General features: G+C 44.3%; 2 protein-coding genes across 10 annotated transcripts in view; one reads left to right on the top strand and one right to left on the bottom strand.

The window, feature by feature from the left end:
- Window positions 1-18,609, top strand: part of LOC147029865 (signal transducing adapter molecule 1-like) — a 60,140-nt gene extending 41,531 nt beyond the window's left edge. For all 3 annotated transcript variants that reach the window (XM_085873291.1, XM_085873289.1, XM_085873290.1), the window contains 6 exons: window positions 3,232-3,317; window positions 11,225-11,312; window positions 13,123-13,177; window positions 16,493-16,643; window positions 16,731-16,858; window positions 17,214-18,609. In XM_085873291.1, coding sequence (XP_085729417.1) covers window positions 3,232-3,317; window positions 11,225-11,312; window positions 13,123-13,177; window positions 16,493-16,643; window positions 16,731-16,858; window positions 17,214-17,394 — 689 coding nt within the window. In that variant the 3' untranslated portion in view covers window positions 17,395-18,609. The remainder of the gene's footprint in view (window positions 1-3,231; window positions 3,318-11,224; window positions 11,313-13,122; window positions 13,178-16,492; window positions 16,644-16,730; window positions 16,859-17,213) is intronic.
- Window positions 1-27,445, bottom strand: part of LOC147029864 (THAP domain-containing protein 2-like) — a 96,060-nt gene that overhangs the window by 65,372 nt on the left and 3,243 nt on the right. Inside the window, exons 1-4 of one of the 7 annotated variants that reach the window (XM_085873293.1) lie at window positions 25,237-25,328; window positions 20,786-20,883; window positions 19,755-19,908; window positions 19,434-19,558 (exon numbers count right to left, since the gene is read on the bottom strand). In XM_085873293.1, coding sequence (XP_085729419.1) covers window positions 19,434-19,558; window positions 19,755-19,870 — 241 coding nt within the window. In that variant the 5' untranslated portion in view covers window positions 19,871-19,908; window positions 20,786-20,883; window positions 25,237-25,328. Of the gene's footprint in view, window positions 1-3,314; window positions 4,137-8,106; window positions 8,207-19,433; window positions 19,559-19,754; window positions 19,909-20,785; window positions 20,920-25,236; window positions 25,329-27,445 lie in introns of those variants that run through there. The other 6 variants (XM_085873292.1, XM_085873295.1, XM_085873294.1 and 3 more) reach the window with 6 other exon arrangements.

Here is a 27,445-nt window from a genome sequence, read left to right as displayed (position 1 = left end):
ATATATATATATATATATATATATATATATATATATATATATATATGTATGTATACCGAAATATGATACTTTGAAGAAGGGGTACCTATTCTGATGGTTTTACGAGTTTTCAATGAAATTACCTAATTTTTCTTTTTTGGCAAAATGAATGAAGGTCATAGTATGTAACTTATTCCAGCAACTAATCGAATAATCAAAATACCAATTTCTGGGATTATTAAGAAATAATGCATACCTATTTTTTTTTATTACTGCTCTATTCAGTGACTGTCAGATGCTGAAAAGCACTAAAAGAGAGATTTATCGAACAAATTCTTGGACGTAAATTTTCAATTCAATCAATTCTGGGCGTAACAAAAAGCTCTCTAAATTCTCAAAAACTGTTTTAAATGCCTTCTAATTTAATAAAATATTTTTTAAATACCTGGAAAAATATTTTAAAATTTTTTAAAGAAAATTAATTTTTTAATCAAATTCAAAAAAGTGTGACGTGCAGTCGGACAAAAATGCAAAATTACTCTGAACCAGCCATGCATGTTTTCAATATTTTTTATACTATTATATCTATATCACTGTGCCCCATTTGTAAATAAATTTTAGTGCAAATAATCTGATGCACAAAAGAATAATAGCATTTTTAAAAAAAAACGTGACGTGCAGTCGGACATTTGGGTTGGAAAGTTCGGTCAAGCCGCTGTAATTAAGTATCTACTCGGATCATCTCAAATTTTTTTTTTTTTTTATTGGTAATAAGTTGAATAATTTAAGACACGTAAATATGAGTTATTGATAAATTAGTCATTTTGTTAGGGGATTTCATAGTCCCAGGCTCAAAAAGAGCAATAAAACAAGAAAAAATAAAAATATGCCAGAATGTGCATATATCATGTGAATCCACCACTGACCGACACAAATGCTAATTTTCTCAGACGGTGGGTCACAACCTTTTGATTTGATGAGAAATTTCATATAGAATGTTTTATATGTTGTATTTTTGCATGGTCTAATATATGTCATATTTTAAGGTGAAACAAGAAAAAAGGCCAATACTGGGAATGTATATTCAATAAAAATCCTGTAGATTCAGTAATATACATCATAGACCCATGAACCTATATATTTTAATGTCCTATGGAACACTGTCTGTGCAATGAACCAAATTTCATGACCAGTAGTAGTCTTTGTGACTTTAAAAAAATGCCACTCAAGTCAGGGTATGCCCTAAAATAGGGGTGGTAACCACTTACATGCGCTTAGCCTTAAGACCATTTTAATGATAGACATCTTACCGAGAATGACTCGACCTGTTGCACTATTGTGTACAGGGTGGCCCACAAAATGATGATCATGTTTGTAAACGGTAATTGTTGGTCCCACAGATTCCATCGCATGTCAACATAATCTTGTCAAATGGGATTTATTATTTACACTGCAAATAAAGGTCGTCTATCAACAGTGCAAAAGAATAAGACAGTCCTGTGATCCAGTGCAAAGAAGAGTGTGATTCCAACACAGCAATGCTTCAACCTCACAGCTTTATTTGGACAAGATCGGCACCATGCAGATGGCCATTTCTTACAGAATTTGAAGACAAAGGCACTGCTTGAACTGAAAAGGTCACAATTTCTGTCCATATGCATGTTAGAAATGTTTAAAGCACTTTGTAATTCAAACAAAGTTATCGGGCAAATTCATCCAGAAAGAAAACTGCAATTGGTAACGGTCAGGACGATCACGAACAGTTTTTTTTCAAATGACTGGCTTTTTTCTATCCAAACATTGGAGAGCGGAGGGAGCTCGAGTGGAGGAGAGGCGGTTAAAAAAAAGAGAGAGGTTACCCTCCTGTTTGCATTGAGAGATTCCAATAACATTGAGAGCTTTACGTTCCACAGATCCAGGAGAGACAGGGATGATGTGATGTGGGGACACCAGCCCCTTTTCGTGGTCATGCTGAAAAGTAATGCCTCATATTCTTTATCTCCAATACAGGTAAAGATACTTGAATGATACAAAATGCAGTCCACACATTAGTTCTTCCTGCCACTGAGTGCAAAGTTTTGTGATTCTGACTCTAGATATCTCAGTGCTACGCCAGTCAAGATGGCAGAGGGCACTGCATTGTCAGTGCTGTGTAGCGTGAAGCGCTGAAGATGAGAGTTGGGATGACTGACTGGAGATGAGAGTTGGGTGCACCATTACGATGCTTAGAGTAAGAGACAGTCAATGGAGTACCGCCACAAAGTATCATCAGCCCCGACTTTGCTCTGTCAGATTTTCATCTCTTCCCCAAACATCAGGAACATTTTTCTTCCAACGATGATAAAGTGCTGTGAAGCACTGGTTAAGTCAGTAGGACGCACAGTTATGATGACGGTATCACAAACTATTTGAACTTTGGCAGAAATGTGTGGATGGCCGTGGTGATTATGCTGAGAAATAAATTAGCACAATGATAGAATAAAGATTGATATTAGTATCTGTATTTCTTTCATTCGAATATCTTTACCTGTTTTGGAGAAAAAGTATAGGAGGCATTACCTTTCAACATGCCCTCATAGTATTATAATTATCTGCAGACTAAGGTCTTTTCAGCTGAGTTTTTTCTGATCCCTAAGTATGGACACACACTTGAGCCTTCCAGGGTGACCTAAATTTCCTTCAGTCAGGTTCGTTTTGCATATTGAGAAAGCAAGCTGCTTGCTTGTCCATCCTCAACTGCCTCACCAAGATTCAGTGTACACAGGCATTGTGGGATAAACCAGAGTATGGGTCCCAGATGGAACCGATATTGGATGCAGTGGAGATGGCTACATTGATATTGGCCTTGACAAGAAAGTGGTCAGAAGAGCTAAGAGGTGCATAAGTGGAACAGGAGAAATTGGATGGAAAGGTTGTCATAACCCAGTCCAGGAGGGTGGACGAACTAGTTGCAGAGATCTGGTTTTAGGAAGTTTACGGATTGGGTCAGACATCGGATGGATGATTTTAAGTTGTTTATTATTTGATGAAATTGAGCTTGTATTCAAGTCATCATCATTCAGTGCACCATACACCACATGCACAGACAAACTGTTGATGTGTGATGTGATGAAGAGTGCTAACAATCACTGCTTAGCAAAATCCAAAGAAAATGGAAATGGTCACTGTTTCATGGGCCACCCTGTTGAAGCTTACACCCCAATAAATTGCTCGCATGGTCGTTAAGGGATTGCCGATCTTGTGCGAGGGCAGTAGTGAAGGCCGAGAAGAAGAGTGTGCAGTTTTCAGATGAAGTTGAGACCATCAAACCTGAACCTCAATTGCCAAGCATTGACGAGGTGAGATTTGTTTATAAATATTTGTTTGTTTGTTTATCTGAAACCTTTGAAAGGTTTATCTGAAACCAACAAACCTTTGTTTATCTGCTCTGATGTCACAATTTTGAAAAACGATTATCCCAAAGCATGGTACTAAAAGTTTAAAACCTTTGCGTCATTGTTGGATACGTAATTTTTTTTTTATTTACAAACATTACAAACCGGCATTGATGAAAAAGATTCCATGAGATTTGAAGAAGCTTTGAGATAGCGAGGAATAATCGAAGTTTTGTTTTAAAATGCTTCGAATCATAACTAGCCACCAGCTTCTGCTGCAAAGTACCTTACTCGCACCTGTATCAGCACGACATGTCGCACGTTCCAGGAAACTATCATGTATCCAAGAGAAATGTGACACCATCGACATGTATGCGAATGCTTGGCGTTGGCTTAATGGTTAGTGTGGTGGACTTAGGATCCCAGGGTCCTAAGTTCAAATCCCACTCAGCTGTTGAATTAATACCAGGTGGGGTTGACTCAGCCTGTCATCCTTCCAAGGTCGGCAAAACGAGTGCCAGCTTGCTAGTATACTGTGTCGGAGTGGCGACCCCTCCAGGATTATGCCCAATAGCCAAGGAGACTGCTTTAGCAGCACCAACGCTCTGCACAGAGTATGGTCCCATTGGATGGATGGATGGACATGTATGCTCAGAGATCACGTGCTGGCATTTTCAATACATTGCAACACAGCACATGGCAACTGAAGCTTCGCTCTTCTGTTTGCACCTCATCAGCATGCAATGTTTCACACCAACGAACCAGAAATGAGTATCATGTGACCTGGCACAAAAAAGGAAACAAACAAGTGATATTTTCTCATTCGCTCATTTACGCAACTCAAATCTTAATTTACTTTGTTGCTGTGATGTTTTATTTATTTTATTCTATTGTTCATACTTGTAATTTGTGACATGGGGTAGTATGGCCATACTGTTAAAATTTGTAGTGTCAGTGGTGAGGTAGTAAAATCTCCCAACAAATATGGTAACTTGGTTTGAAGATGGGAAAGTTGGAGAGAGTGTTTTAAATTCCCATCAGTATCTTTTCCTTGACAATGCTCATTATTGTAGCAGGAATGATAATTGCCTCAATTGATCTTCAAAATAGACTGCATTACAAATTTACTCTTATCTGCACTTTTGATGTGTGCCCTCTGTTTTTTATTTTTATTTTTATTTTTTCTAATATATACAGTAAACTCTCAAATATCACGGGTTCTAATATCACTGGTTTCGACCAATCACGGGCAAATTATTGAGTTCCGATTTCATTATCGCAGGATTCCATTTCAACCAATCGTGATTATTGAACTGCGATGATGTCATTGTTTGTGTCCTGTGCATGAAGGATTACCTCCCATTTCGTGCCTTGCGTTGTTTCTTGTGTCCTGCTTTTGATGAGCGCACATGTAAAGTGATGGACAAAGTTAGTTGTGCCAAACGGCAGAAAAAATGATATGATGTTGGGCGAAAATATTGAGTTGTAAGATTGGTTTGGTTGAGGTGAAAATGCGGCATCTGTGGGTCAATGATTGCAGAGTCGGAGTGATTGACCCCCCATTACGGGGTCAATGATTGCAGGTTGAACCTTCCCCATTGTACTCTTCCTCGTTCGTAAGCCTCAATTATCCTTTCAAACCTCATTCCATAACCTTCATTATCCTTGAAACCTCATTCCCAAACCTTAATTTTCCGACGCCGTACTCAAACCTCATTCTCAAACCTTCATTTTCCGACACTCGTACTCGAACCGCCATTCCAAAACCCTTAATTTCCTATAGCCGGACTCGGACCCCCGTTCTCAACCGCAGCTCATGAAACAAATTGAGATGAAGGGATATGTGACAGAGCAGGTTTTTTAACACCTACGATACGGGATTATTCTGGAAGGCGATGCCACCTTGTACCTTGCTCCAAGCAGGGAAGATCGTGGTTCAGTCAGGTGATTTTAGGATCATGTTACTCTTCTCCATTGTGGCAATGCTGCAGGCGCTTCGTCGTAAAGCTAATGTTGCTTTTATGTTCACTGAATCGCCTTCCCCACGCCCCCTTTTCCTGCTCCTCCTTTTCCCGCTCACCCTTTACCCCGCTCACCCTCCCCCCCCTCACCACACACCCTCCCCCTGCTCCACCCTTCCCCTGCTCCACCTTTCCCCCGCTCCACCTTTCCCCCTCTAACCTCATCATCATCATCATCATCCCAAGCTAAGTCTTGTGTTTTCTATTTATGGCAGAGTGCAGTGCAAGCACATAACGGTTTTATCCTCACCCACCTCACTGTTTTGTAATAAATTTGAAAGGTAAAAGTCTTGTTTTTGTTTAATTTACACCGTATTTATTGTACATGTATTTACATATTTATTTAAATGTTAACATGCATTGTATGCAGTGTCTTCAGACTTCAGAAAGTATTCACACCCCTTGACTTTCACATTTTGTTGTGTTACAGCCTGAATTCAAAATGGATTAAATTGAAATTTTTGTCACCGAGCTACACAATCTTTAATAAAAAAAGAGCTCGTCTCGGGGTGCGTCCATCCTTCCTTCCCTGCCTCCGTCAGTCTGTCCGTCCATCCGTCCATGTGACTACGTGTCTAATTATTTATGTACTATTGGAATGTACCCTTTAACCCTTTAGGCTGCTGAGACCCCAAAGACCTTTGAAAACCCTCGAACATCCTGAGGACTTTTCAAGTAATGTAATAACATCTCTGAGGATGTAATAATAACATAAATTGATGCTGCCTGGGAGTTATACAATCGGTTTGAATGAAGTAGTTATTTTGGGGAAAAAAAAAATTTTGTTTTCATATCTATATGTTTCATCATTCACACTTTCATACTACTTAATTCCCCACTGTGATATGTAAATATACATCTACGTACTCCAATATGACACAATGACATGATCTCCAAACATCAGAATATTGAATTGGTGAATATGCACTGAAGGCAGGATTTGTTCTGTTCATCATCTTGTTACTTCCGCTACTGAAGGTGGATGGAGGTTGTTTTCACTCCTGTTTGTCTGTCTGTCTCTGTTTGTTACTTGCGAAATCTAAGATTGGCAACTACTATATTGGTTAGTCTTGTCTGTTATTCTGTTTGTCTGTCTGTATGTCAATCACCTTTGTGTCACCTTTTCTTTTTTTTTTTACTCCGATCTTCACGAAACTTAACCACCTGGTAGAGGCGGTAACAATCTGGAAGCTAATTGGTTTTGAGGTAAAAAAGCTCAAAGGTCAAGTTCACAAATTATCAATTTTTATCCAGTTGAATATATATATATATATATATATATATATATATATATATATATATATATATATATATATATATTTGTAGATTTCCGCCCGTCTGGCATGCGGACGACCGCCTTTAGCCCAATTGCGGCCGCGCGCGCCCACCGAACGTGGCAATCTAGTCGCAGCTTCGGGATCAACGCCGTAACCCAGCTACGGGTGTTTTTAACACACCATAAACCAGCCAGCTCTTCTGTCCACCCGCTACAGGGTCAATCGCCGGATTGTCGATGTACCTAACTATTCGCGCGGACAGAAATGACGCGAGTTTATACCTCGACGGGGCCTGCACGAAAACGAGCCACGAAGCAACTCGTTCCGTATGTGATTGCCGAGCGGTTTTATATCGCCAAGTCCCGTCCGACCAGATGTACGTTGTATCGGCTTATAATCAGCCAGATAATATTCCGAACGCATCATGGCAGGCAATGGCAGAAAGTGACACAACGAGCAGGTTAACATTCAAACAATAGGGGTATTTATTTTAAATGCACATATGCAATGAATGATGGGGACAAGACACGAGCAAAAACCTACAGCCGATGTCCATTGTCATGTACACAACCATGCACTGAATCAGTTCTACTTAGGTAGACAAGGCGCCACAGACTTTCATCCAAAACCCCAGAAAGAAAGAACCGGGCTCGTGAGCCTTTATAATTGCTCGGAGCCGGGATGACCGAAGGGGCTCCGAGAGACCGGGTGGGCTACCTGACCACCCTCGTGGTGACTCGCTGGGTCCTGGTTTGGCAACCCTCGGTGTCTTTGCCCGGATCCCCGAGCTCCGACTGGGTCCCTTAGTCGACCGGCCTCCACTGCTGTCTGGCTTCGCCAACGACGCGCTGGAGGAGTGCATGGGTCTCGACTCAGGCCTCCTGGTCGCGCCGGCGAACCCCCAGTGAACCAACTGCCCAAACTCCGAACTCCCCAGCTCTCAACGGGGCATCTCTCCACTCCCACCGTCAACCGCAAGCCATGAACTCCAGCGCAGCATGAACTCAAAGCAACCAGCTCTCCACTGCCTCTGAGCTCCCCACGCCAACTCAACTGCAGTGCTCTCCTCAAGCGCTCTCCTCAAGCGCTCTCCTCAAGCGCTCTCCTCAAGTGCTCTCCCCAACTGCCCTCAACTCCACTGTCGGCGAGCGAACGCGGATTTTTATAGCCCCAAGGGGAGGGGTCACTCTGAGCTTCACCACCTGAAATCAGTGCTCTCCCCCTTTTCACCGTTGAACCTTCACCCAGGCTGGATCCGCCCCTCTCACTTCCGTTTGCCAGCTCTTTCAGAGGGTAACGCCGTTTTGATCCGATCTTGCCGTCAAACGCGGCCACGTTGGAAATCACCGTCAAACGCGGTCGTGTTGGAGATCACCGTCAAACGCGGCCGTGTTGGAGATCACCGCCAAACGCGGCCGTGTTGGAGATCACCATCAAACTCGGCCGTGTTGGAGATCACCGTCAAACTCGGCCGTGTTGGAGATCACCGTCAAACTCGGCCGTGTTGGAGATCACCGTCAAACTCGGCCGTGTTGGAGATCACCGTCAAACTCGGCTGTGTTGAAGATCACCGTCAAACGCGGCCGTGGGTTGTCGTTGTGATGATGTTTTTGTTTTAAAATAAAGATAGAAAAGAATAACACTACCTCAAAGATGCACAGCCCGGCACACGAACAAATCCCGTTATACATTGGTGGGGAAATCTAACCTGGAACACACACTTACCGAAATAACTGACCTCTGGGGAACCTGAATGGTGTTCTGTGAATTTCCACAACCGTAATAATATATATATATATATATATATATATATATATATATATATATATATATATATATATATATATATATATATATATATATATATATATATATATCTATCTTCTTCTTCTTTCGGCTGCTCCCGTTAGGGGTCGCCACAGCGGATCATCCGTATGATCCGCATAGTGATTTGGCACATGTTTTACGCTGGATGCCCTTCCTGACGCAACCCTGGTCGCCTCTTACAACACAGGGATATGGTACACCTATTTTAACCGGGGTATACACCGGCCCAGTACACTGGTACTCATTTTGCCGACCTCGGAAGGATGGCAGGCTGAGTCAACCCCCTGGTGTATTAATTCAGTGGCCCAACGGGGCTTGAACTCAGGACCTTTTGGATCCCAAGCCGCTGCCCTAACCACTGCGCCAACACCAGGCTATATATATATATATTTATATATATATGTATATATATATATATATATATATGTATATATATATATATATATATATATATATATATATATATATATATATATATATATATATATATACATATATACATATATATATATATATATATATTTATCTATATATATACATACATACATACATACATACATACATACATACATACATACATACATACATACATACATACATACATACATACATACATACATACATACACACACACACACACACACACACACACACACACACACACACACACACACACACACACACACACACACACACGAGGTGTGTTCAAAAAGTATCCAAACTTAATTTTTCATGCTTAAACAAATGAAGCTTGGGAGGCGTGGTTTGGTGCACGTATGGAGGCGATCCTAATTCGTATGCGTGAATATTTTCCCGCCTGCAGAAGCTGTCAGTCACCGACAGACCGCCGATGAGTGAGGAAGTGTAAGTGAGCGCCGTCGGATTTTCGTTTTTGACAAAATGACGGAAAAACTTGAACAACGCTACTGCATAAAATTTTGTGTAAAGCTTGGCGATTCCCAAGTGGAAACGATCCACAAGATTCAACAGACCTTCGGGAACGAAGCAATGGGCACCACACAGATAAAAGAGTGGTACAACCGCTTCAAAGATAGTCGCACATCAGTGGAAAGTGAAGCACGTTCTGGTAGGATCTCAACATCCCGAAATGAGATCGTCATTGACCAAGTGAGGACCATGCTGATGCAGGATCGTCGAATCACGATCAGAGAACTTGCAGACGAGGCGGGCGTCAGCATTGGATCCGTTCATTCCATTGTGACTGAGGATTTGGGCTGAAGGAGAATCTCAGCGAAGTTCGTGCCAAAGCTGCTAACGATCGAGCAGAAGCAACTCCGTTTGGAGATCGCACATGACATGCTGGAGACTGAACAGCGATCCCAACTTCTTCAACATAGTGATCACTGGCGATGAGACCTGGGTTTATGGGTACGACCCAGAAACCAAGTTCCAGTCATCACAATGGAAGCATCCAACATCCCCGAGGCCAAAAAAAGCAAGGAATGTCCGCAGCAATGTCAGTCATGCTGACCGTCTTCTTTGACTCCAGTGGCGTGGTTCATCACGAGTTCGCACCACACGGCACAACCATACCCAAGTAATTTTTCAACATATCAAATTGAAACTTACGTAGCTTATTTGTACGTACATTTAGTGAATGTGTGGAAAATTTGGTCAAACTTAACCAAAGGTCAAGACCATCTAAAAACCTATAAAACACCTATTAGACTGCAATTAGAAATTGTATCAACCAAATTTGTTTTGCACTCGTGCGGGCCATAGTGCAAAAAAAATAAAAATTGTGACGTCATTAGTGATGTCAAAGCACAGTGTCCTGTCATTGGTTGATAAATAAATGGCCGTAACTTGGGAACCACTTGTCCGATTAATATCAAACCTTGAAAAGGCACATCCTCTGGTCCCCAGCAATATTCCTGGCAAGTTTCAATTGGATCGGACCAGTGGTTGTCGAGAAACGGCGGTCGCAGACACACAGACATACAGAGATTGCTGGAATTATAGGTAGATAATATTCAATCATGTAAAACATGTGATAGGTCAAATTTTCGAAATGACCAAATTGCTGTTTCCATTGCACCAATTGTTTATTGGGATTTCGCAAGTATCGTGCTGTGCGCGACACCTTTCTTGTTTCTTTGTCTGTGAGCAGGATATCTCAAAAAGTTATGGACGGATTCGGCCGAAACTTGGTGGACAGGTTGGGTGTGTGATAAGGACGAAGTGATTTGATTTTGGTGAGGAGCCGCATACGGATCGGGATACCAATTTTTTTTATTTCTAATTTTCAACCGATTCTTTCCAATTTAGAAATAGGGCCAAAATCTATATACAGCATGATATCTCAAAAAGTTGTGGACGGATGACAAAACTTGGTGGAGTTGGGTAGGCGATGAGAACAAGCCAATTAGATTTTGGTTAAGGTCCAGATTCAGACCTGGCCTGTCGGTGGGCTACAAAATTTAAACTGTTCAGCCTGGTGCAGGTATGCACTCGACAGAGTGCCGTTGTAGTTCTTATTTTTATGAAGCGTTTTTCCTTCGCTCTCCAACATCCTGGATACGTCGTTCTGTTGCATACCCCATCCCGTGTTGTTTATTCTTTCACCATTAAAATCAAGTTCAGTGGAGTTGTCAATTTTTTGCCGCTTGTAAAATTAACAGAAAGTAAACGGCGACATGATTGCTCTGTTGTGCATTTCCGATAATCATGATGTTGGTGTTTGAAGGCATCCTGAACGAAACTCCCGTTTACCCCGACCCGACAGGGTAAGATAGATCAGGTGTTGCAACTTTTGCAAAGTGCGGACCCCACCGATGGACAACCGGATGATCCAAACCTCCTGATGCTTGAAGGTTTGAACTTTGAACCCCATTTTATTTGTTTGAATGAACGAGACACTGTGGAACTTGGTGATCCAACTTGGTGAAAACGCAACAGCTCGTGCTATTTGCTATAAAGTAACTGTGGAATGTTAGAGATTGCAATGCTGTGGACTTGCAATGACAAACAAAACTATTTTCGGCCTGTCAGAACAACGACGAAGTTGGAACTCAGCCACTGGTTATTTTTCTCTCGATGTATCTTGCAATACCGAGCATCTGGATGGTCGTGTAATGGAAATGTTCTTGTAGTGAATGCTTTCATTGAGCATGTCTAAAACTGCTAAATGTCTCAAAGGAGGCCACATCGTGTCAAACATTCTTGGGTACATATCACATGCTGAGCTCGGGTTCGCTTTCCCTCATAATCGTCCGCCTATGCTGTGGAGATGGACAGCCATGATGTGTGGCTCCGAATGCTTACTTGGTCCATAATCGTGACCCTTGCCTTGAGTGTTCTATCCTTTTGCACAACTAAAAACGTCACTTTGGGAATTTGGGGCATTGCTGTGCTTTCGGAATTCAGAATTGTTGCTCACCATCTCACAAACTTGCTTTCAAAAGTGAGGACTGAATAATTGCACCATAACTGTTTGGAATCTGTACAATGATTACTTTCTTGTACGTCGTTTGCTTTCCCCTGCAGTGAGTCCGACACTGCTCGTAATAGTAAAGGGATAATTAATGTAAGAGTTTTCCTTTGACATGATGCAACGACTACCTTACTACTTTCATGGCCCCGATTAATCCCACCTTCTGTGGTTGGCCACACGAGTTTTTCCTCTGCACAACCCTCAATCCCGAGCATTCTCTCTGTGCACCACACCTCTCACTTCCCTCTCCACCATCTCCTTCCACCTTGATTTTGGTCTTCCCCTTCTCCTGTCAACTGCATCCATATCAAAAGTCTGCCTGACCACATGCCCCAACCACCACCTCCTCCCACATGATCACATGCCCCAACCACCACCTCCCTCCTGACTACGTTCCCCCAACCATCTCCCCCCTCCTCACCACATGCCCCAACCAACACAGACATGCCCTTAGTACATTTTCACTGGAGCGGTGGAGACCTTGCCTTGAGCGATAACAGTGATTACTTCTTCTAACAGGGTACAGCTGCTGCATTTTAATGATCTCTGTCTCCCTCCAAATTAAATCAAGACTCATCATCACATTTACAACATCTTCACACTGCATGTATTACCAAGCCTACTTTGGAACATCTCATTATGGAATTGTCATTTGTGGAATGACCTAATGATGTTTTTTTTTAACCTTTAGTAATGAAGTGAGGGGCTGGTAGGATAGCCTCGAGGCCTGCACACTCGTCTCTGAGCTGTGCAGCCTGGCTTCGAATCTTGGCTCAGCTGTAAACCCCCACCCTGGTGTTTCACAGGAATGGCGAGGCACCAGTGTGTATGCCGTCACTTAGGAAGAACGTTAAGCCGAAGGACCTGTCTACCAGCACTAGTTGGTTATGGACATTAAGCATCCCATGGTGTCCTTCGCAGAGTCGGCGAGTTTTCGCCAGCACCATGAATAAATTACAAATTACTGGACCCTCAGCCGAGTATCCTGCATCAGAAAGTCGACCCGTCTAGGACTGTAACCCTCGTGAAGAAACTGCTTCGGCAGAACCGACGCTCTGTGTTATAGAGCATGGTAATAAATTAAATGAATGAATGAATGAATGGATGGTGACGTTGTGGATATGTGGAAGCAGAATTGTTTTTAATGTAATGACCAAAACGTTTTTATTTCGTGCTGCTGTTTTTTGCAGAGGCTTGCCAACAGATGGGACCGTTGATTGACCAGAAATTGGAAGAAATAGACAGGTTTGTGAACACAAACACACACGTAGCATCCCTTGCTTTGCACATCCGAGCTTGTAGTGTAGTAGACAGTAGAAAAATCTTGCAAATCATGATACAAGCATCAAATTTGGCATTTCTGTTCTGCAGGACTTTCTGATCAAATCTGCCCGATTGGCCATTTGAAAATCCAAATTTTGAAAAATTTGAAGAAAAAAAAATAAGTACAAAAAAAATTTGAAGTCACAGCTGGCTGAAATTCTTGAAGCGCAAGTGAACATCCTAGACAGAAAACCAAGGGGAGATGCAGTCATCATTGATGGCTCAGCACTTATCAATGCCCTACCTCCATGCACTTCAAAGATATTTGATGACTATGCTAAAGAAGACATAATCCCAAACGTGGAATCCTATGGTGCAAGGTACAAGAGGGTGGATGTAGTGTTTGATGTGTACAATAAGTGAAGTCTGAAGTCCGAGGCAAGGTCGAAAAGGGGGCAAGGAATCAGAAGAAGAGTGACAGGAACCAGTAAGACCCCCAAGTAACTGGAGAAGCTTTCTTCGAGATGACAGCAACAAGACTGAGCTGTTTCACTTCCTTGCGGAAAAGATGTGTGAAGCACAGACGACAAGCACAGTCATTGTCACAAAAGGAGAAGATGCCATTAGCAACACAAGGAAGTCACTGGATGCGGTGTCTCCATGTTGTCATGAAGAAGCTGACACTCGAATATTTGTACACGCCAGGGATGCAACGACGGATGGCAGCAAGTCCATTATCATTAAGGCCAATTACACGGACGTACTAGTCATAGCAATATCTGTACTGCCATCCTTACAGGAACTAGGTCTTGAGAACATGTGGATTGCCTTTGGCCAAGGAGCCAATGTGCGATGGATTCCAGTCCATGAGGTAGTTTCTGCAATAGGGCCTGAGAAAGCTTGAGGGATCCCATACTTCCATGCGTTCACTGGATGTGACGTCGTGTCTGCCTTCCACGGTAAAGGGAAGAAAACTGCATGGCAGACTTGGAACGTCTTTGATGATGTTTCTGAAACATTCACCAATCTCAGCCAGCATCCAACATTGATTCGTGATCTTGACTTTTTTTTTTTTTTTTTTTTTTTTCAAAATTTGGATTTTCAAATGGCCAATCAGGCAGATTTGATTAGAATCCCCTCGAGAACAAATGTGCCAAATTTGATGCTTGTATCATCATTTGCACGATTCCTCTCAAAAATTGCTGTTATCTGCCCCACTATTGGGGCTGTATATGAAGTTGGAATATGAAAACTAGTGGTGGAGTTTTAGATTTGCAAAAAAAGGGAGTGTGGGACAAAAATCGAGTGGAAAACAAAAGACTCCACTACCAGCGTCGCTGACATTTCTCCTCCAATTAACATTCTAACACCCGGTGTTTCCACCGCTTGACTTGTTTGGGTACCCTACAAGTTTGGGTACCCTATATTGGTATGAAATCGAAATCTAATTTTTACAAATGCAAAAATGATCAAACTCAGAACTCCCACCACACCATCCCCCCCTCCTTTCCCCACAACCACAATTGCCACCGACTGACGCACCTCCACAACCCCTCCTTCCCCAGTATAACTTCTACGAAACCTCTTTCCCTGCTCTCCAATTCCTCCTTCACTTCCTTTTCTCAATTTTTCATTTTGTATCCCTCACTCTGCCACCCCTTTTTCTTTTCATGTTTTCAAAAATTGATGGTCACCAACCACATCTTAAACCTTTCTGCTGAGGAGGTACCAAGTTTTGCTTCATTATATTGTTGGGGAAAAAAAAAATGCAAATAATCTGCAATTTTTGCGATGTTTAGCATTAATTGAGTGGAATGATTGATGATGTAATTATTGTTGTTATGGGAGTGAGAATTTATTGCATGCATGTTATCATTGTTTTGTCATCGAATCGTTTAGTATTCGTCATGTTCGTTAAGTAAAAAGTAAAGAAATGTGAACCAGGTTGATAAATCGTAGTAAAAATGACATTTGACTATAAACTCAACATAGGTCAGAATCGGTCATCATTGTTTGACAATGGCATGGCTGGGCAGGGATTCGTCCATGCCAGTGGAACCATGCCCAAACCAGCTGTTTCCCATGGTGACTGATTTGAACCATGGGCAGCCATGTGATTGGCCTTTAAGAGGAAAAGGGTGTGCCTGGTATACTCTGCCTAAAAGACAGCTGCTGTCAGAGACATTACATCGACAGATAGGGCAAAATGAAGGGATCAACGTGTGGTGCTCAGGCAGAGAGGTGAAGGAGCATGCCAAGGAAGAGACTTTTATGAGGTTGACTCTCACTGGGATTGCATTGCGTCGCAGTGTGTTGTGCTCGTGGGAAGGGGGTAGGGTGGGTGGGAATTCTCCCTTCGAGACCAGGATGCTCTTGGAGGCTCGGCGTTCATTGCACGTGAACGGCCTCAGTGGAGCCTAACTTAGCCATCTGGAGCAACCTTTGCTGCAGTGCCCTGTTTCTGCAAGTCTTTGAGCTCCTGTCAGGCGATAATGCTGAGGTGATTCCCTGCAGCTCTGTGCAAGTGTTCCCCATGTGACGCTGACATTATCAATCTCAATCGGTTCACTTTGCCCAGACACGAAACGTAATAACATTTTTCTTCACCAATCTTGCATCATTGTTCTTGACCACTACTTCCTCATTTGGTCCACAATTACCTTTGTTATAATGCAGTTATAACTGTCTCTACTGCTCACTGCACCATCAAGTTTATCATTATGTGCTTTGTGCAATATCTCAATGTGCCTGCATACTGTGTTGTCTTGGCTTCAGAAATCAGACAATGTGCCGACTCATTTTGATGAATTATGTATCTGCTTCGTTGGGGCGAGGTTTAAGGTAATGAGGGTCATGTGTGTAAATTGTAAGTAAAGAGTTGGTTTTCCATCCCCAGCTTTGTGACATGAGCTAGCTTTCATGAGTTTGATGAAACGGTTTCTTTTCTCCAACCATTCAGTATCGGGGCTGCGCACTCTGCTCCATTACTCAGGGTGTGGTTTCCGCCTTTTTGGCCTTGGTCACCTGATTGGACCCTGTAGGTGGATGTGACCCACGGGCACGTCATGACATTGATGGCACACTGGTGTTACTAGAATTTTAAAATAAGAACACGTTTCTCTCATCAACAATGCCTATTTGAGCAAGATTTCTGAGAACAGTTTGGCTGTGCAGACAGACACAGACACACAGAGAGACAGACAGAGAGAGACAGAGAGACCAGGCTGTCGCTGCCTTCGCCGTGTTTCTGTAATGATCGATGCCAATATCACACGGTGCTTGCTCACCTGTATGCAGGAGACACTCTGAACTCTCGGACCTAAACCTGAAGGTAATGGAAGCAATGGATCTGTACAACCGGCTGATGAATGAAGCTCCAGCGTATGGTGCCTACGGCAAACCACAGCAATACTACGTGTCCCATACTGCAGGATTGTCTGGGATTCAGGTGCGTGTGTGCTGTGTATGTACTGAAGCTTTATGTACCCGTTTAAGTGAGATTGTTTGGGGGGATGAATATGATTCGTATCTTCAGGGTTATGCAGTGCAGGGCACTGGTCAGAGTGGGTACACCACGGCATCAAGTGAGCAACCTTACAGCCTGCCTGTTGCAACCACACTTCCTGCAAACTCCACCACGCTGGGCCAGCCATCATTCAGTGGGTGAGCAAATCAAAACCAAAATGAAATCAAAACGTTGAAGTAAACAAAACGTCTGGAGCTATACCGGTTAGCAAACACATCGAAGGTAATGTCAATTATTCGTCCTGTTTTTTTGTGACTATTTGGGTGACTTATTTTATGTTGATTGGCTTGTAAAGCTCAGCTTATGAATATTGTCCTTTGGCACAATATTCAGGCAATTGTGCTGTATTCATAACAACTACTTTACAATGCAAAATAAGCTATGTGATACAAGCATACAGTTCGAATGTAAAACATTGTTTGGAGACTCGAATACGCAGTCATGATGGTGGTATTGCGCTCCAATTCCCCTTTCTCCCTTTGTTGTTTGCAGTTCTGCATCCCTGCCTTACATGCCATCTGCGCCCGGTAGAACTGGGGAACAGGCTGGCTACACAGTGAGCGGGACAGGAATGGTGGTGCAAAGCTACGGGCAGCCTGTGGCCATGCAGGGAGTAGTTGCCGAGAATCAGGGACCGTCACAAGCACATTATGAGCAGCAACCGTTGCTCTAATGCTGCGCTGTTTAAACACTCATCCCCACCTCCGAACCCACAGTCCACATGCCAAAAGCAAAACATTATTGTGCTCAGCAATTTCTTTGAAAAAGCAACATTTGAATAACATGTTATTTCGGTACAGCACCCACAACCACATGAATTATGGTCATACTTTCTATCCTCATTCTTTCAGAGTTATATATCTTGCGGAATTGGTGGTGATAGGCCTACCCACTCGTGCCGCTATCGGTCAGATAGAATTGGCTGCTTTTGCATTTGGAGTTGTGAAATGGCAGAGCAAGTTGAGAACAATTGCATCTCCCGCAAACCATTCTGCGGGGCGCGTTCATCACGTCCGTGTTCCATTGGCGTTAACTCACGTTTTCCTCTTTATTTCTCAGTCTTTTGGAAGGTTGGACTACAGGTGGGACAGGAATGGATTATTGCAGAAAATTGTTTAGCCTGAAAGCTGTGGCCACTATGTGACTTCTGTAGCAGCAGGTTTACAGTAAATATAAAGTCAGAGGGTAATTTTACACTGAGAGCTATTGCAATGCTTTGTGTATTGTCATTGGGTTTTCTTTTGTTTTTATCGTGTTCAAACTAATTATGGGATTGCTTGTGTACTTTCCATTTGAATACCTATAAGGAATGGCACCCAACTCTTGATCAGGATCTCACCGATGTAAGATCACCCTGACTAGTTAACGTGACGTCTTTCGCGAATCGGGACCATGCGAAGGCTTTTTTGGAGTTCAGGGAGCAAAGATCAAATATATCTGTGTGTGCAACTCGTGTGAAATGTCACGTCGACTCGCATCTCTCAGTGGATGTTCACTCCTTTACAATCTGAGTAAACGCAGATTTTGTTTCGGTCAGTGGGAATTGCACTGAATAAGACAACGCGAATCGAAGCAAAAAAAAAAAAAATTGATAAATGTTGGTATTTCCAGGAGGATGAATGTACATTTTGTTGCTAAAATATTTCCATTTCCTCCATTTTCTTTTGATTGTATTTTTCTCTTCCAGGCCTCACCAACCTCCCTCCTTCCAACCATCCCGCATCAACAGATTGTTGTTGAGCGGTCCAGGATTGTGCTGTAGTGGTTGCGTGTCGTTCGTTCAGCGCATGCACAGCAACTCACTAACTTTAAATTATATAAGTGGAATGTATGTACCTGGCTCATTCCTGTTGGCATTGTAATAATAGAAATAAAATAATATCAAGTATCAAGTATCCTGTGGTGTGTGCATGGAAAGAATGTACAGTATCATGGGATTGTTGGAATGCACACACTTCGTTCCAAGCCAGCTAACGCTTGTTGAGATTTTGCATGTGTGGCTGGAAAATAAATAATTGCACATCTCTTTTAACTTCCCTGATGAGCTCGCTTATCTGTGCAATACACTGTGTCCGTCCACATGATCGTGCGGAGAATGTGTTTGTTGCGAGCTCCTAAATTCCCCTCACCAACCTCGAGCTGCTCTTTTATGCTTGGACCACCTCCCGGTGTTGGGTGTAAAACTATATGATGATGTGTAGGCTGTTCAACAATTGAGTTTAATTATGCTGAACTGAATGTTTGAGCCTTTAATCTTCATTTTGCCCTTAAGTCTCTCCTGTTTGGTAAGTTGAAGTCTCACGTAATAGCTGTTCTGCCCTCCGTTCCCAGCACTCTTCGTATTTGTTGATACGACTTGTCTTGCTTTTCCCCTTGTATTGCCCTCGTGGTCCATAACAACACCCTAAGGTAACTGCACTGTTTTTGCTATTTTCATGTTCATCCATTCTGTATCAATACATTTTTTTTTCAACAAGTCCTCCCTCCCTTTTGGCCTGATCTTTCACCTCCACCCTCATGACCCTCATTAATTCACCTTTTTGATTTGCCCTGTCTCTTTGCTTGAGCTTGTATGCATCTAACCTTTGCCACCATAAATGGATGTTTGTTTGTTTTTAATCCCTGTTATTAGATTATTGGAAGAGTTTTTTTTTATCAACCGATATCCTATTATCTGCAAGGTGATGGTGGGCAGCAGACTTGAATATGTACCTGTATGGAAGAGCTCGTGACCATGGATTTGTGAAGAAAGTTCCACAGGTGAACAGTGTTGTGTGAAAGAGTGTTGGTTCGACTTGGGAAGGCAACAAGGCAGGGTGGTTGGTAGAAAGTGTGACCTGGAAAGACATGGGTTGGATGGAGAGGTAAAATAGCAGGAGGAGCAGGATCATAATAGAGCCAATGTAAACTGAAGGCCACCAACCTCCCCTACTCGAAGAAACAGATCCTTTATATCCATTGTTCATAAATATATGTCGAAAAATTTACGTGCCCAGACCAGGAATCGAACCTAGGTCCTCTGGCAAACCATACCAGTGCATTGCCATCTCAGCTATTTGGGCGACCCACTGGCTGAGTAACGCAATTCTTTCATTTATGCAGGTGCCACTCTTTCCTCGACTACTTCTGGGGTGCTCACTGCCAACCATAGGAGCAGCTAGGGCCTGTTCTCGAGAGGGTCTTCCTCCTGTGGGGGGACACATCCATGTCCGCTATTAAACACCACAGGGGGCGTAGTAATATCATTAAAAAATGAACAGGATAGAACAATCATAAATATTTGTGGAATTTTTTTTTGTTTTTGTAATCCTTGTTCTTCAAAAGACGCTCATGCAAGTAGTTGTTTGCTGTCTGAGAAGAGTACGGAACTACTCGGGGCTTGCCCACCACCCGAAGTAGAGGTCCCAAAATCAATCCGGGGGTTCACAACGATCTTGTTCAGCATTCATTTGTCTAATTGATGGGTTTGGTTATTAACCTATACCAACTTGGTACTGCATCTTCCCCGTCGTTCCGTTGAAATAGCACCAGTGAGGTTGACTCAGCCAGTCATTCTTCTGAGGTCGGCAAAATTAATACCAGCTGACTGTTGATTGGGGGGGGACACTGTAAACTGATAACAGGGGCACCCATTGGCTGAGCATGCAATCCTCCCACACATATCCTATGGTTGGTAATGAGTGTCCCAGAAGCAGCGGGGAAAAAAAAGAGTGGCATCTCCATATGTGGGAGAATTGCGTGCTCAGCTGGTGTGTTGTTCAAATAGCTCAGATGACAGAGCACAAGTGTGGCTCACCAGAGGACCTGGGTTCAATTCCCGCTTGGGGCGAAGACCACGATGGGTGAACTACCTCGGGTTCCCAACAGACTCTCTGCAATCGCAGGCCATTGCACACAAATAACTTTGTGACGCAGCGGGTCGCTAATTGACCGCGAACGCCAATAACTCGACCACGTGACTTAGGGTCCTCAGTCTAATAAATATCATTTACCTTAAGGTCACATGATCTAATTACCGGAGAACACGCCCTCGGTACGCACTTGCTCAAACCGGATCCCCTTACCAGATCAGATGCAGCCGAGCAGAACTGCCAAGCACGTACAGGCTCGGAAACCGATTGTTGGGGAATAACATCCCGGCTCAACTCGGGTGCGGACCATGCTGCACCAATGAAAGAAAACACAAAAACGAGCTGGGAACATTTCTATACAATGCATTTATTTACAACCAAGCGAGGAAAATAATATGGCACAGTGAATGGGGTATTATTTTATGTACAGCAGGGGATAGCAAGGAATTTGTGGGGTGCGACAAAAGACAACAACATACAAAAGAAAACAGAGCATGATTATCCCGACTGTCTTCCACAATTTTACTTAATCTCGGACAGGTGCCATCTCACACACACACACACACACACACACACACACACACACACACACACACACACACACACACACACACACACACACACACTTCGAGAGCCAAGAAAGAGAGAGAAGGATGAGCGACCTCTAAATACCTGATGCAGTCAGCTGACCAACATGGCCTTGGGCGCTAAGGGAGGGGTAGTTGGAAAGATACTGGTGTCTATGGTATGGGAGTGGGGAGGTGTGATGTATGCGACGTGAGAGGTGCGGTGTCGTGCCAGAGGAAAATGGGATTGAGAGTTGGTATGCTGCTTCTTTGTGCGTCCACAGTATAGAGGGGTGTATGGAGAAAGGGGAGAATAGAGGTGTGAGAAGGAAGATCCCCAACTTAGCCATGTAAAGGCCTGTATGTGTAGCATGTACCTCTGTGAGATGCTCCGCCTGAGCATTCCCACCTCGTGATGTGGCGCGTTATATCCTGCGGATTTATTCGCCGGGGCTCATGGCAACGTGCCCTCCGCACTGGTCCATCTGGCTGCGCAGGGGTGATGGGACGTCGACAGCGTGGCAGAAGTCCACTGAATGCTCTCGAAGGATGGCAGTTGCACACAGATGATATTCTGGAAGAAGATGTTTTTATGGCTCTGTACTCACCCCTTTTATAAGCCCCAGACGAAGCGTGGGGCGAGGACCGGAAAGCGACGCGCTGTGGCCCAAATCTTGCTCCTCTATTGGGCCACAGCGGCCCGAGCCATGCCCCGCCAGGCTCCAGGACCGGAAACCGGCTCAGATGCCCACCAGCTTTGGCACGGCTCAGAGCTCCTGATTTAACATGGGGGGAATGCTCCCCGAGCCGGCACCCCAGCCCCGAACGTGCACCGCGTGTAGTCTGTATGGTGGATGGTAGCGGACTTTCTTCACCACTCACACGCTCCCTCACGAGCCCAAATGCACACCCGGGAACCGAACCAAACTCCCGGATCGCCCTTCCCACGACCCCTCATCATTGCTTACAGTCTGACTACTGGATGAGGGCTGTAACAATTCTGAACGCTCACCTGGGACGTTCCCGGTGAGATGCGGTGGAGTTACATAGCGTCTCGTGTGGTCAAGCATCGTGCGGTGCCAAGGACATTGGCCGACGCTGTACGGTGCTCCTCAAATAGAGTGGCGAATTGTAGCAATGCAGAGGTATGACAGGGTGCAGGAGTATTTTCCCCACATGTGGGAGGCGTTTGTGGTCAAAATGGTGAAATTTGGTAAGCAAGGTGTGGCGTAAGGTGAGGTGCCGGTTGGGAATTGGTGCGCACATTTGAATGAAATAATGGTGCGCAAATTCCCAGGGCAGGCTGTCTCGTGTGCAACGTGGATGATCCGAGCCAGTGGATGATCCGAGCCACGGGAGGCATCGGGGTGTGCTCATGACACAATTGTCTTTTGAATGGCATGTGTGCGTGCATGCTTGTTGTGTAATATGGCAAAAAGGAAAGGGTTAGATTTGGGGTCAGAGTACGAATCAGGAGATATTTATTAGACCGAACTGAGTCCCACGCAATGCACTTGGTCCCATTAACCCACGAGACATGAGGGGAGGACGAACAACGAATACTGATGAAATAACTGTCTCAGGACCGCTATATGTTGGGTGCCATTGCCTTGGGGAGTGCTGGCTTCGCAGAACCACAACACTATATTTACATATGGTATATAAAACCGAAAAACATGGGTGGAAGGTGAGGAGCCATTGTCGAGGTGAAGCCTGGGTTGACGTATATATTGTTTCGGCTGTGGAAATTCATAGAACACCATAAAGGTTCCCTCGTTCAGTTAGATCGATAAGTCTGTGTTCAGTTAGATTTCCCCACCGTTGTTTAATGGGATTTATTCGTGTCACCGGGCTGTGACCCTTTGAGATCGGTTTTACTTTATCGTTATTTTGAACTGACATATCTCGCCCACCATTACAACAACCACCACCAACTATGCCACAACGCCAACCACGCTACAATCGCCACAACAACACCACCACCACCATTTAACCATCTTCGCCACTACGCAAGCCTGCAAACGCCATCCTCCACAGACCACGCTTCGACCCTTTCCGCGCCGAAAGCCGTCCAAGGGTGCCAAGTAAAGGGACCAAGGAAGGAACTGCGATGACGTGCGGTTTCTCCGCCTTTTTTTTCTCCGAGGCTGGTGTGACGAGAAGGGCGAGGCGGCTCGCTCGCGATTGGTGGATACGAGGAGTGAGGCAGTCGGAGTTGAGAAACGCCCCTTTTCGAGAAGCTTCTCGAAGGGAGGCGGAGCCAAAAACGGGGAGGGGCGAAGGGCGGAGCCCCAGGCTATATAATGCGGACAGCCGCGAGCCTTGGTCTCTCTCTCTCTTCGTTGACGCTCTTCTCCTGGTCTGGTCTCCTTCTCTTCGTTGGCGCTCTTCTCCTGGTCTGGTCTCCCCCTCTTCGTTGGCGCTCTTCTCCTGGTCTGGTCTCCTCCTCTTCGTTGGTGCTCTTCTCCTGGTCTGGTCTCCTCCTCTTCGTTGGTGCTCTTCTCCTGGTCTGGTCTCCTCCTCTTCGTTGGTGCTCTTCTCCTGGTCTGGTTTCCTCTCTTCGTTGGCGCTCTTCTCGTGGTCTGGTCTCCTCTCTTCGTTGGCGCTCTTCTCGTGGTCTGGTCTCCTCTCTTCGTTGGCGCTCTTCTCCTGGTCTGGTCTCCTCTCTTCGTTGGTGCTCTTCTCCTGGTCTGGTCTCCTCTCTTCATTTTGCGCCCTTCTCTTTGTCTAGTCTTGTCTTGGTCTCTTGGTCTCTGGGACTGTGGAGCGACCCGTACACCAGAGGCGTGGGTCGGTGGAGAGTCCGGGCGACGTACCGGAGACGCCGACGGGAGGCGCAGCTCTGCCGGCTGTGGGGCGCGAACCTACGCGTCCGTGGAGGAGAGTGCAAGAGAGAGCTCGCCGACCATCGAAGCACCTCGAGGGTGCAGGTAACCTGCTACGGTCTCACGGGACCCGTTCGGTCTCCCAGGTCCCGTGTCATAAAGACCCAAGTGGTCCAGCCTGACCCCTTGTCTGTGAGGGGGTCTTTTCTTGTTTCTTTTGGGTTTTTGAATGAATGTTGTCGTGGCGCCATCTGTTAAGTAAAACTGTTAAGTGCATGTACATTCTCATTGTAGTCGGTGGTATTGCTTCTATTTGCTTGTACATACGTGCATGACTGCCTGGCTGTACATACGTGCTTAGTTGTAATAAATGTCCTTATGTGAAATGTATCCCGTTCGTTGCGTCCTCTATTCCCCATTGAAAATGCCATCTTGCATCGCGGAATAATTAGTTGGGTTTTAAACACCCAGTGAGGAGAATCGGATCCGTCGAGGTCGGCGATAATACCCGCTCGGTTATCGCTGTAGAACGGAATGAACCGCTGAAGCGGTTCGTGTCCCAAGCCGACCTGCGGCGAGGTATGGCCCCTCAGTAGGTTACCTGCGCAAGTACTTAGGTATTTCGATATTCGGCGAGTGACCCTATTTCGCGCGGGTAGAATGTGGAATGGGCTGTGGTGAGGTTAAACCCCAACCAGTGACTGGTTTCAGGCGATAATTCCAGGAGGGTCACGACTGAATTGTCCGTCCGGTGGGCGACACGGTTGCGATTCGAGGTACGCGGCCGATCGCACGCTGGCGGGCGCGAATTCGTAACAATATGTATCATAATCACCTTGGCCACTGAAGGTGGATGGAGATCGTTTTCATCCCTATCTGTCCGTCTGCCTGTTTGTCTTCAGCTGTGAGAACGATATCTTAAAATGTTGTTTCCAGATTTGGATGAAACTTGGTGGGCAGGTTGGGTGTGTGACGATGAACCAATTAGATTTTGGTTCAGATCCGGCCTATCGTTGGCGTACAAAACGTAAACTGTTCAGCCTGGCGGAGGTATGCGCTCTCCCGAGTGTCGTTCTAGTTTTGAAATTGTTATTGGGTGTCACTACTTATGACATCAGTTTGGGAGGTTGTTCCAATCGGGTATGGAACAGCGAGCAAAGACAAATTTTTTGATGGTGGTTGTCTGACAAACTCCTCACTTTTCTGCAATGGTCAGCATGACTTTGTGAAAGGAAGGTCCTGATTCACCAATGTGGAGACAGTAACCACTCACCGATTGCTTGATGAGGGGTCTTCAGTCGACATGTGCGATACGATCTTGCACCAGTACGAGTTGTTTTTCTGCTTCGGACATGACGTCACCTGACGACGTCCTGCGCATGCTCTGTTTGACTTTTGTTGTTCATGATTATTCTTCGCTCTGATTTTCACTGGCTCAATGTGTTTTGCATGAGCTCTCAATAAAACTCGACCTGTTCACAGAAACGGTGTTCTCTGTGTGATCCAATGGATTGTGAACACAATAAGGTCTCTCTTGGGTAAATGGTATGGTGGCAGCGATTTCGACCATACGTTCCAGCCTTTCAGCTGATGAAACGTGCTGCAGCCGAAGGCCTCATGATTTTTGATCTTCAAAACTTGTCCCAGACCACCCAGGGGGGCAAACAACCTGAGTAACAGCCATCAACCTGGTGTCTATGAGTAACGTTATCTACAGCTAGGACTTTGGCAAACTCACATCGGGCCACCAAACAGTGGTGCTTCACTAAATCAGAGACGATAAATTATTTCGAAAACTGGAAACAAAATCTCCATTACCCGTGGTCCCTAGACCTGAATTACGCTCCTTTTCTTGTGACTGGCTCACAATGGCTCAATAAAATGAGAGCAACACCTCTCCAGGTGTTCGCTGACGATGGTGAAGGTATCCCTCAAGCCGATCGCCACACAGCTCAGCTAAAAGTCAACACGTTGACGAAGATGCTCAGTCAAATTGTCAATTATTTCCCAGTCATTGCACTTAGCACGATCGTCGATGACTATCTCCATAGAAAGTATATGGCAAGTCATCCGCCTGCATTTCGGTTTTCAGTCAACCAGCGCACATTTCCTAGATTTGTCTGATATCCATTTAGAACCAGAATAATGCCCAGGAGACCTGCACCAGTGCTTGACAGCTTTTATTGACAACAATCTGCTACGCCATGACAGATGCATCTCACACCATGGTGAAGTTCCTTCAGATGACGAGGAGCTAACTCCATCCCTCGAAAATGTTGTTGTCCGCAGCAGGCTTCAACTAATCCGACGCTGCCTAAAATAGTCAAACAACATTATGGTACTGAGCTATATTCTTCTGCATTGGTGAATTGTGAGTAAGGTGGCCCTAAAATGTTTGCGCTATCTTGTCCCGTTTTGGCTGTATTTCAGTAACATATATATTATATATATTATATATATATATATATATATACATATATATATATATATATATATATATATATATATATATATACATATATATATATATATATACACATACATACAAGATGAGAATTTTGGTAATATACTGGACAACCCGTGAACCCGTTGTGACAGTGGTTGATGAAAAAAATAATTTCAAGAAAAAAAAAAAAGATAGCTCCAGCGAACTATCTCGCTGACATTGTTTGCATTGATCAAATTCTCCCGAAGAGGACTTGACTGAATCAGGAATTGATTTTTTAATAATTTTTTCGTTGCCAGATTTGAACGAAACTTGATACTGCACAGCACAGGAGAATGGCGAGTAAGGTAGCCCGAAAATGTTTGCGCTTTTGTGTACCATTTTGGCTGTATTTCGGGAACATATATACGTACAAGATGAGAGCCTGGTGTTGGTGCAGTGGTTGGGGCAGCGGCTTGGGATCCAAAGGTCCTGAGTTCAAGCCCCGTTGGGCCACTGAATTAATACACCAGGGGGTTGACTCAGCCTGTCATCCTTCCGAGGTCGGTGAAATGAGTACTAGTGTACTGGGCCGGTGTATACCCCGGTTAAATAGGTGTACCAGATCCCTGTGTCGTAAGAGGCGACCAGGGTTGCGTCAGGAAAGGCATCCGGCATAAAGCATGTGCCAAATCACTATGCGGATCATACGGATGATCCGCTGTGGCGACCCCGAAAAGGAGCAGTCGAAAGAAGAAGAAGAAGATATATGTACAAGATGAGAGTTTTAGTAATATATAGATGGAAGATATGGAGCACTGCCGTACTCCATACTTTACAATGTTAATTTATACAGCTCTCTCAAACCGACAGTTGCCTCAATCGCTCCTGAAAATAAAATAAAAATAACCAGGTTACAAGCACGAAGCAAAAACATACCTGCTGTGTATAATTCAAAACATCTCAATGAACAGGTAAACGTGGCTGCAGGAATTTTTGACATTTTTTGTTTGAATACTGCACTGTAAAGGGTGGAGACTTGTAATACCCTCTTCCA

Source organism: Eptatretus burgeri, chromosome 3 (assembly GCF_056783735.1).
Source record: "Eptatretus burgeri isolate ZD-2024b chromosome 3, Ebu_testis_v1, whole genome shotgun sequence".
NCBI lineage: Eukaryota > Metazoa > Chordata > Myxini > Myxiniformes > Myxinidae > Eptatretus > Eptatretus burgeri.
Note: the sequence above shows the minus strand (reverse complement) of the source record. Positions and strands in the feature narration are given on the sequence as shown.